Source organism: Brachionichthys hirsutus, chromosome 17, assembly GCF_040956055.1.
Source record: "Brachionichthys hirsutus isolate HB-005 chromosome 17, CSIRO-AGI_Bhir_v1, whole genome shotgun sequence".
Taxonomy (NCBI): domain Eukaryota; kingdom Metazoa; phylum Chordata; class Actinopteri; order Lophiiformes; family Brachionichthyidae; genus Brachionichthys; species Brachionichthys hirsutus.
In genome coordinates, this window is record NC_090913.1 from 9072248 (window position 1) to 9083631 (window position 11384).

The 11384-nt window shown below is 42.4% G+C and overlaps 1 protein-coding gene across 2 annotated transcripts; it reads left to right on the top strand.

Annotated features, from left to right (window-relative positions):
- Positions 1-803: 803 nt before the first annotated feature.
- On the top strand, positions 804-10054 carry aimp1a (aminoacyl tRNA synthetase complex interacting multifunctional protein 1a). Of its 2 annotated transcripts, none has more exons than XM_068751169.1 (7): positions 804-846; positions 2867-2997; positions 3738-3851; positions 5147-5305; positions 6663-6871; positions 8118-8286; positions 9753-10054. In XM_068751169.1, coding segments are annotated over exons 1-7 (951 nt in total). In that variant the 5' UTR covers positions 804-844; the 3' UTR covers positions 9920-10054. The 2 variants fall into 2 exon arrangements, with proteins under 2 accessions (XP_068607270.1, XP_068607271.1); XM_068751170.1 differs by having other exon boundaries at positions 6666-6871.
- Positions 10055-11384: the final 1330 nt, after the last annotated feature.

Here is an 11384-nt window from a genome sequence, read left to right on the forward strand (position 1 = left end):
ATAACGGGGGGGGGGTCAATATAACATGAATGATGTGTGATAAAGAGATGATGAATAATGCATTTCAATGAGGTTCTGACAGGTCACATAGCACGAGGTGTTAAATATGGACTTGCAAGCCAAAATATACTTTTCCAGTTTGTATCAGTCCGTTTGTGATGAGCTTAGGCTCACAGAAGTCAACAGAGTTAGTTTGCCTCTGAAGGAAGCACAGACGGTGCATGGAGTGTCAACACACATAGCACGTATCGAAGTGATGCTAAGAACTGTCCTACTGCCCCGGGTCGTAATGAACGATGAAAGGTACATTATATCAGAAAACTCCGTCTACTCACGCTAAATAAAGAGAATGTAAGGTCATGTCGACACAATGAACCTTAAAATATCCGTAAAATACTACTGAAATCCTTTTCTGCTACTGTGACGGGAACAGCTGAATGAACGTGACCGAATACGTCATTTATGTGCGACAAAAGCGGTACAAAAAACACTTCGTAGTAGTATAAGTTAATTCTTTGAATTCTGTTTTTTTATAATCGCATCGCATCTTTAACATTTTTGAATCGATGTGTTTTTGCTTTTAAGGAGTAATTTTACCTTTATGTCATTTGCACACAGGCAATATCCGTGTCCACCTTACTAGTCCAGGGTTGTGTTCGATCGATAGGAAAAGTAGCTAGCTAGCAGGAAGGGAGTAATCTCAGTCAAAACGCCATCCTGATACTATATCTATCTACAGTGGGGGGGGGCGGAGCAACCTGACTGTAGCTAACTGTTAGCTGCCTGTCAGTGAGAAAGCTGTCAAGACCCCGGCACTGCCTGAAACGTGTTAGAGCAGCTGTTCATGTGAGTTTTTAAAAAATGATTGTGTTATATTTTACAGCTTAAACTGTCCGGTTTGTGGTTCACCAGCTCTAGCTACAGCGCAGCTGAGCTGATTTTGCTTGTTTGCATTTTAGTTAATTTCCTGTGAGCTGTAGCGGCTGATAGAGCACCCGATTCAGAGACAATGTTAACGAATAATAGTGAGCCCTTCATGTAAAAACTACAATAAAATAAAAAATGGAAAGCATCGTTATTTCGTCACTGTAGAAATACTCTGGATTTGTATCTGGTAACATTGAAATTTAACATAACGTGAACACAACAACAGAATCTGAGTCTTCATAGAAAAGGGCTTCGGGTTGATTATATACTGCTCATAAACACTTAAACAACAGTTAAACACACTGTGGCAGACCAGTTCTCAGTTCCGACTCTTTCTGGCTGATGTTTTGGTGCTTTCACTGTTGTGGTAGGATGAGACAGGCTCAGGTGGTGCAGCTCATCCAGGATGGCACATCAAAGAAGTTGGATCAGCCTGTCGTGAATATTTTTCCTCTTTAATTTTGAGTGTGACTCCAAATCCACTCCTCCATGGGTTAATACATTTGATTTCCATTGATCATTTGTGTGTGATTTTTGTTGTCCGCAATATTCAACTATGTAAAGAACAAAGTATTTAATAAGAATATTACGTTCGTTCAGATTTTGGATGTGTTATTTTAGTGTTAGTTTGAGCAGTGTATAATCAAGAATCAGCAAATAGAGAAGACAAGGAATTCTATGGAGCGTATGATGTATTCAGTTTAATTAACAATAATCTTTATAAATTACCGGTATATGAAACAATCATGAATAAATGATCATAAAAAAAATTGGGGGGCATACGCTTTCAGTTTTTTGGGTTGTTATTCATTCATCCTTTATTTCTGTTTCATGTACATTCATTGCTATAATTAAACATTAAATAATTGAAAGAGGTATTTCCGTAGCGTGATCAGTAGATAGGCGGGGAAGCATCCTCCTCCTGCGGTGCTGCTGCTGGAATAAAGCGAGGAAACTCATCAGTCTTGGTGTTTGTACTCGCACGCCAACATGCCAGAGAACGCTGGTGGTTAAAATCAACACATTTAATAAAATCAGCTAAATTCATACAGTTGCAGATCTGGACTTGGGTCGATGGGATTTTGAACTTCCATACAGTGAAGACTAGCGTAAATTCCTTTAACAAGCTCAATGACATCTTAACGTCCCGATCCTGCAGACCATGCCTCTGCCCCAGGACCTGTTTTTAAGAGGTTATCCAAATGAGGTCAGTCTTTATGTGGCTCTTTCCATTTCTCCAGCACTGGTCCCGTTTAAATCAATGCAGTTTCTCTAAATACAATGCTTTGATCCTTGATTGTATCAACCCCAGCGCTTTTGTGTTTCTAATTTCCTCATCCCCCAACATTTTGTTTTCATCTAAAGCCAGCTGTTGTTTTTCAGCGCCTCATTGTAATATGTGTAAGACGTTTTCTTCCCCATGCGTCAGCCTTGTGAAAATCCTTCTTCTCGTTCTTCAAGCAGTCGTTTGCCAAGCTCAAAATGATATAGAAATATTATTCCAAATCTAAGTTTGTTACTATTGTAATTTGGTTGAGTGGGTCCTTTCAACAAAAGCAAAATAGTTTATACTTTTAATCTGGGTTTAAAGAAGAATCTGTTGCGTCCTATTCCATACCATGAAAGAGAGATGGGACTTCTTTCCAGAGTTTGGCTTTCCAAAGTTGGTATGTTCGGAGGCAAGATTTGTTTATATTTTCTTAATTTAATTTCAATTTTGTTTTTTTTTTACCATAGATTGATGATCTTAAGAGCAAGCGCTACTTTTCTCTCAATTTCACCAAACAAGTCAGAAGAGTCCTAATTGGCACAACAGGGCCTTGTGCTTTTAGTTTGGGGCAATTTCTTTTTTACTTTTATTTTTTTTAATAGGGTAGTAAAAAAAAAAACTAAAAAATCTATCGCTTTGGAATACGGCAACTGTTCTTCTGTCTTCTAGGTTTTTAGGTCGTTCTTTCTTCAAGATGTCCGCTTGCAATCCTTTAATGAGACTGGAGCAGCGAGCGGCCGAGGCCGACCAGCTCATCGAGTACCTCAAGCAACAAGTCCAGCTGCTGAAGGAGAAAGCCAGTAAGACGCACGCCTCGACGCTGAACACTGACGCCTTGTAGACGTGGTCTGCTTTCATCAGCACTTGGGTTGTCTTGGGTGTTCAGCCAAATATACCCCAGACTCTTCAGATGTGGAACTAACTTCTGTTTTTGTTTTTGTTAAATTAATGGGAAATAAATGTATAGGTCAGCAAAAATGGAATGTCCTTTTCAGGGGTCACTATCTCATGAATATAAAGTGAAAATATAATTGGGGAAAAAAAGCCAAATCTTTACCAAAATCTTTGCCTGAAGCCCAAAGGTCGTAAGAATCTGTTAAATGATAAAGTAAAAACCAAGATGATAAAATGTGACTGTTTGGCATGAACCAATGTTTATATTCTTAGAAATTGATTGAATTTCCTTTGGGATTTAAAAATATAGAAAGGATTTACTGGGATTCCGTAACAGTTGACATATTTCTGACTAACCTTATATAATAACCAATTTCTAACAATCATGCAAAAATATAGTGTTTTATTCCCAAACAGTAAAAATGGAGAATCGTTTCTGTGATTTCAGACGGCACAGTACTATTTGCCGAATCAGACGTGGTGCGAGCGGACAATTCCATGTTTCTAAAACAACAGGGGAAACAAAACGCTTGTGAATCGTCATACTTTCATCAGCAGTGTATTTAGAGTTCTTATTCCATCCTGGGCGGGGGTAGTGGCATTTCAACACTGTGCTGAGAGGTGACGAAAACTTGCTTTGCCGTAGCTGTCCAGGCCAGTGTCAGAGAAGAGAAGAAACTAATGGTGGAAAACTCCAAACTGAAGAATGACATCGAAGTACTAAAAAAACAGCTGCTGGAAAAGGAGAAGCGGAGGGGAGGTAAGTCTGGTCTTCTTTTCATCCAAGACTTTCTCGACACCTTGATGTTGTTAGCCCTCACATCCGCTTCTGGAAGTGTCTGACTCGGGAGCATTTCATGCCAGTGCGTTGCTCATTAGAGCATTTTTTCGTTTCACTATCACTGGTAAAAAAAAATTTAGTGCACTCTTGCCTCAGCCCATAGCTGCAACAATAAAGGGTGACTAAATAAACAATTTGGCTTCATTCAAAGTAATTCAATATGTTAGTTTTGGATCATTAATGTGTTCCAACACGATCCTCACTGTTTTTCCACAGTTCTGTGCTTTTATCAGTGGGTTTGAAACAAAACATGGGGGGATTGTGAACATTTTACAAAAGGGTTCGTTTCCTATAATGGAGACTTGAGGAAAAACACATCAGCCGCCAAATAGATAGACACAGTGTCGCTTGAAGTTCAATGTTAAAGTTTGAATTTCTAAAACCTTTGCTGGACTCATTGGTGCCTCCCATTAAATGAATTGTGCACAGAAATAAATATTTTAACAGTGTGTAATTGTTGGTACGCGATGCAGATGTTTGTCCGTGTACAACGTGCAACAGAAATGGAACAAAACAAACCAGGTTAAAGAGCCCAGTCGACCCGGGGTGGGTCGTTCATAGAACACTGCAGTGATTTGATTAGAGATAATGGTGAAACCGTAAAGCCTCACTGTTTGCTCCTGAAGCGTCAGCACCGTCACAGGACTTTAAAGGTTGCAGGCAATATGAAGGTAAACAGGAAGGGCTCTCTATCTCAGGTCCCAACATAACATAGAATTAAGGTCAATAAAAAGATCCCGGTGACAGTGGCGTGCCGGCAGACCAGTGTTTGTCAGACACAGCGTCAGGCGCCTTAAATGAGGGGGTTATTTTTCGCCACAGCGTTTTTTGGAGAAGGTTGCTGCTGGCGTTATGGCGCCGTTTCCTTGTTTCCATTCACTTGGTCACTCATTTTCCCATCAAAGACTGTTTGCAGCAGAGGAGCTGTCCTCCCACTGGCTGTGTAAATAAAGCTCCCTCTGTATCATTTCCATTGTGTTATGTTGATGCGTCCAGCTCTGTGCGTGGAAAAGGAGCCACGAAGACGAGTGCAGCTCGGTGTATTTGTAAAGTAAATGATCTCCTTCATGGCAGGGCTGCTTTGCTTTTGTCTTTTAATGCGTTGACATTTGGGGAAAACTATGTGCATCGGTCATCAGAGATGATTAAAAGTGTCTTGCAGACTGTGATGTGACTTTTTTTTTGCTGACTTTTCTCCCGTGTCCCACCTGTAGTACGAGACGTGGCCATGCCATTGGCTGATGGCAGCGTTGAGTGCATTTCAAAGCCTGCGCCCCCCGAACCCTCTGGTCCTGAACCCTCTGCCTCCCCAGCTGCTGCTGTCCAGAGCTCACCTCCCAAAGATGAATGTAAGAAGAAGCCAGAGAAAAAAGGTAACAGCGAAGGGGGGAGCCGGTGGGGGGGGGGGGGGATATATTCATATTAAACGTTTTATGGATGCACATCGTTACCGGACCCCATTATAAAATTAGAGTTACCCTGCAATGTAATCTTTACAGATTTAGACAATCAGAATTAAACTGGGAGGAAACAATTTACTGGAAATTAAATTGAAGTAAGGATCCTCTTGTAGCCTAGGATGAACTCAAGCCGCCTTCTCGGTCCACGCAGTTTTCTGCTGGGGTACCCTTCACTGGAAAGAAGTCCAGACACAAGCGCTCCTTCTTTACCTGGGTGTGGTTGCATTCGTCTGCAACCCCTGTCTGCGGCAGACACGCTCAGCGGCCTCCGGTCCCTCGCTCTTCAAAGTGCTGTTAGCAACAGGATGTGGAGTTGCTAAGGTCCACCTTGAGGTCATTCTCTTCTGATAGATTTTGTTTCATCTGCAATCAATGCAAAAACAAAAAAAACGCAAAGTTCGGCAGGTCTGCAGGCAGTCATTGCATTTTACTCAACGCTACTCTAATCTGCTAAAACGATGGATTTCTGTCAGTGGTTTCATCCCCTGCATCCGTATCGGTTGGAGGGTTTCATGAGATACTTCCTTCACTCACTAAGCTGGGGCTCACGTGTGACTTCTCCATTTGGTCAGGCCGTAATGCGACTGTGTTCCCGCCTCGTCCAAACAGTCATCGCTCATTAGTCTTGCAGACCCATGGTCAGTCGTTGTGTGGTCCCGGTGGTGATGCAACGCTGTCATCACAAGCACAGCCTTGATTACGCAGGGAAGGAAAGTCAAATACCAAAGGCTGCTGTTGAAATTCTGATTATCCAGAGCACGTGTGGAGAGGAATGATTATTAAACACCGAACATCTGATCGGCGCGCAGCCGTTCAAATGTAAGCAGAACCGCGAGTTAAAGGTCGGAGAGTATGTTGATGTTTCACGTCACAGACGAACGGTGTTCCAATTTTGTCAGAGCTTATAATCTCCATTTCTGGGAAGAGCTGGAAAAACAGTTTTATTTTCCTGAATTTTGTATTTGTTTACGGGACACGTGAAACGTCTGCATGCGGCCCCGAGGCCTGTCATTAGACGGAGGAAATGAAATCAGATTCCAGACAGATAGTATGTGTTTTTTTTGTTTTTGTTTTTTGGGAATTTCCCTGACGGTTGGTTGAAATATTTTTTTTTTTCCCATTATTACATAAAACAATGTTGCACAGATCCAGAAATCCCTCCGTAAAGACAAGGCAGTTTCCATCTGGCTCTCTGCGCTGACGACAAACCCAATTCCACATTTTCAAAACTCACGCCAATGCATTCAGTGTATATTCACGTTTATCCCAGTAGGCGTGAAAGCGGAGAAGAAGCCAGCCGCCCCCGATCGGGATGGAGCCAAAGTGGACGTGTCTCGTCTGGACATGCGCGTTGGACGCATCGTCACGGCGGAGAAGCACCCGGACGCAGACAGTCTGTATGTGGAGCAGGTTGATGTGGGAGAGGACTCCCTGAGGACAGTGGTCAGTGGGCTGGTCAATCACATACCTATTGATAAGGTAAAGTGTCCCTCAACCACAACCGCTGTTTTATTATTATTTACTCACAGACTAACAGCGAGTTGGCATCAAATAAAAAAATTAAGTGTTTTACCAAGAATCAGCAAAATTGATGAGCTAAAAATAAAGATAGTATTTAGTTCTATTCTTTCCACTTGAGTGTGCGTCGAAAATGATCCGAATATTCTCTTGCAATTAGGGTTTACACAGCCTGAATCCACAATGACAAGGTGGCCTGCAGATTTTTGTCTTCCTAGCCTGTGCAACATTTCCCAATGCCAGATAATCAGTGTGATTGATCGCTCGAAATGAGGTTTTCATGTCAGCGTGATGGTTCCCCACTGAGACTATTTTCGAGTCGACACAAGGCATGCACGCGTTCGTGCCCGCCGGCCGCTGGGCTCATAGCATGAATTTATTACTCCATTAAGATTTTTCTTAATGTGCTGATGGATCTGTTTATGCTGCTTTTTGTTATTGCATTGTCTCGTGAATTTCTGATTTGCCGCAGAGGCAAACTAATTTCATTTCAGAATTTCATTAACGCGAAGCACACTAGTTACTTTAATGGTCTCCGCTGTTTCTCTTTGTAATCGTAGCCCTCGGAGCTTTTCGTGCATCTCACTTGCGCATTCTTCTGTCTATGGACAATATAGATCATTTAAAAGGAACCATATGTTTTCTGAAATTGTGGGTAAAGGACACCAACTTAATGAAAAGCGATCGAATATTAAAGTGTTTTTTAAATGTCTGCACAGACAAATATTAGACGTCTGACACTCATCCAAGTTCAACGTTTCTTTTTCTTTGCCAGAACGAGAAAGTTCACACGCACGATTGCCAAACCGGCGGCGAGTTAAAAAATGATCTGCCGCCATCGGCCCTTTCAAAGCAACACGATTGGCTTTAGATTTATGTTTCAATTTCTTTGAGGACAAAAGCCTTGAATAAAAGTTCATCTGTTTGCCATCGCAAGGAATGACAGTTTAAAGTTTTCACATTTGTTCCCTGTGGATTATAAAATGAAATAAACAAGCCATAATCTTCAGCACATATTTGTTTAATTATTGGGTGGGATGTTGGCGGCGTGGTCCGCATTGATGTCTCCTGCCCTGCCCACGCAGGCTTCATCCATCATCAGTTAAAGGTGCTTTGCGCTCTAGTATATTGTAATTTCCTTTTCTTCTTTATTGTCCAGACCATATGGAAAATAAAGATGCATTTGATCCTCCTGTCCTCCGTGCAGATGCAGAACCGCATGGCAATCCTGATGTGCAACCTGAAGCCAGCCAAGATGAGAGGAGTGGTGTCCCAGGCTATGGTCATGTGCGCCAGCTCGCCAGACAAGATTGAAATCCTCGATCCTCCAAGTGGGGCGGTGCCAGGAGACAAAATTACTTTCCAGGGCTTCCCAGGTATCATCATCCAGTTACCGAAACCCTCCCCAATCAGATTCATCATTAGCTTCAATCTTAAATGGTGCAAATCCCATCCAACCAAAACAGAAACTATGGCTGCTTCCTCGCCGCTCTGTTTCATTCAAGGAAGCCTGCTGGAAGAATTTCCCGGGAACGTTTTCAGAAAAAAGCCCCTTCTATTTCATAAATGAATTTTCCACATTCGTTCCTTTTTTGAAGGCACCGATCACAATGCATTCTCAGACGCAGCTCAGCTCTCGTTAGAAGACTCCTCATTTGGGATTTGTGTGGATTTGATTGGCCGATTAACACCCGCCGCTCGTGACACAACCTACCGGTACTTTAAAGGGCCGTAGCTGTCCTGTCAACTTCAACTGATGTCGGGGAATTTAAAAAAACGCAAAACACATGAAGCCCGTTCTTCATTTAGGAACACGACAAATGGAGCGTACACGAGTCGAGGTCCCTCCTCTGAAGCATTCCAAACGCTAATGAACGCAGCCCAAAATCAGAGCAGCACTAACACGCCATTGTGGTTGTGATTTAAACCTCTGTGGTTCTAAAGTTTGTGTTTGCAGAGCTGAATATTGGTCATGAGAAGAGGATTAGTTGCGTATTTCGTCTACTGATTTGTTGGAGTTCCGTGACGCTTTCATCCCTGCAGGGCACATGTTTCAGCCACTCTAAAAGCTATTTAATGCACCAGGGATCTCTCTGGCCGTAATCATTAAAAAGAGTCCCAATCAACCCATCTTCTGAAAGCGTCCTTCCCCAGAGAACAGAAGAGGAGGAGGATAAACGAGAGGCGGAATCGATGGACGCTTTGTTGTGGCGTCGACTCGGAACAGTAAAGTAAAAAAAAAAGTTAATGTAAGGAAAAATTCAAGATGAAATCTTTTTTTTTTTTTTATTCATTGCTCTGCATTGGTGTTCCAGACCCTTTAAGGTCATAATTGAAATCGTTCAGATCCCAGTAATCAAAGCTTCTTCAATAGAACCTCTTATTGGGATTTAGAGACTTGATCAATGCTGCTAGAAGATACTTTGGATCATTTTCTCAACCCTGGAGAGAGCTGTCAGATTGTTTTGTCAAGAGCAGCGTCATCATCTTTCATTATTACTCTTCGTATCATCGTTATCATATTAATTTACCCACTCGGGTCCTTTTCCTGCTGTACGTTCCCTCTTCTGTACCAAAGCATCAAAACTGAAACCCGGGTGGTTGACAGCTGCCAGAAGTGGCCGCCTTGGGGAAATGAAACACATTTTGTGTCCTCAAACCATAAAGTTGACACCAGACAGAAGCTCTGCCGATTCTGATTGTAAATGTTTCTCAAATGTCAAGCGTCAAAAACAAAGGCATGGTTTACATCATAGTTTAAAAAGCATATGCTCTAGAATCTATACGTCCTTCCTGTGTCACGGATGAGCAAAGAATCTCAAAAGTGATTCCTTGATTGCAGGTGAACCCGACAAAGAGCTGAACCCCAAAAGGAAGGTGTGGGAGCAGATTCAGCCGGAGCTCCGGACAGATGATCGGTGCGTCGCGACCTATAAGGGAGCTGCTTTTGAAGTCGCAGGCAAGGGAGTGTGCAAAGCCCAAACCATGAGCAACAGTCACATCAAATAGAATAGCAGTGCTGCCGGACAAAGCTCGGTGTTTATTACGCGATCATCTGCAGTTGTGATAATGATGATGATGGTGTTGAGAAACAGGATGATGATGATGATGAATGGAAGAAAATGCCATAAAGCGGATGAATAAAGAGATTTTAAAGTTTGTTTGTAGAATCAGATTTTTTCTTTTCTTTCTAAATTGTGATTTACAGTCACAAACACACATTTTGGTTTGGCCTCAGGACGCCAACTTCGGCGTTTAAAGATCACGCAGGCATGTCATACTCACTAAAACCGATTTCGATGGCACTGGTTCTCCACTCTCCCCGGGCCGTTTCTCAACCTCGGCTCTGGGATTCCAGTGCCATGTGCTTTGATTGTAAAGTCCCCTTGAAAGAAAAGGCCAGTCCACATCAAAAAGTATGAAAGTAAACGCAAGAAACAGAACTGTGCACCGAGCTCGAGCGTTACGCCAGCAATTATTACGAATGACTCCACAAAAACATCTGTCATGGGTCAGAGCCGTCCACCGCGCACCATCCTGGCTGAGGACTGTTTGTGTGCGGGATCCAAGACCTATTCTTAGCTGCTGCAGGATCTTACTGCATTAGCTGTTAGCTGCACATTTTTGTTACATCTGTTTAGCTATGAGGTGCGATAGAGGGGGGGGTTAGGGTTAGGCTGATAATCCACCAATGGATCACATATCGCGCGTCGTTATGCACCAAATGCAGGAAATGATCCGATCGGTATTCCTAATTTGGTTTTGGTCTCTGCTCCCTAAGCAAATGAAAGGATAGAACTCTAATCAGTTAAGTGGACCTTAATCCACGTTTTCTCAGCGTCCTATACGGATCGGGCCCCTGGAGAGGCAGTGCAGAACACATCACTGGGCCTTAACACTGGGCTCTCTGCCTTGCAACCTGAGAGCAAATTTGCTCAAGGATATTGTGAGTCAGACATTTCCTAATTTAATTCTCAGCTGTAACTGGGGCCCTCTATGAGTCGCAGTTACCTACTCATCAGATTTCTCATATGTCTACATCTGACTACAGATTATCAGAATTTTCCCCTAATCAGTACATCTGTGTTTGTCTACTATGGGCTAGCGTCACAAAGGGTTGGGAAACAGGCCTGTCCTGAAGCAGGATTTGAGATTGCAAATACCGATTTTTGCCAAATATTGATTGCATAATCACAACTCCTCTGGTTTTTTTTATGTTTTTTTTGTTTTTAGGGGAAGGAAGTGAAGTAAGTCCTGTAGCTGATGCTCCGACATCGCCCCCACCTAGTTTTTTTTAATTCTGCTATGATCAGAAAATCTCATTTTCAACCTTAGCAAAGAGAAATCAATTCAACAGTACAAAGAAACACAGTCAGAAGTGACTCAGGGCAAGAAAAGAACATCTCTGACATCTGGTATTATTTAATGGCTATGACTAAATGGAAAATTCATCCTTTTTTATTACAGTATTTAT

What these genes read in the sequence shown, in the direction of transcription:
- aimp1a (XM_068751169.1), top strand. An exon ending in AAAGGAGAAGCGGAGGGGAG is followed by an intron (nt 3,852 to 5,146) that starts GTAAGTCTGGTC and finishes TCCCACCTGTAG; the next exon opens with TACGAGACGTGGCCATGCCA. An exon ending in TACTTTCCAGGGCTTCCCAG is followed by an intron (nt 8,287 to 9,752) that starts GTATCATCATCC and finishes CCTTGATTGCAG; the next exon opens with GTGAACCCGACAAAGAGCTG.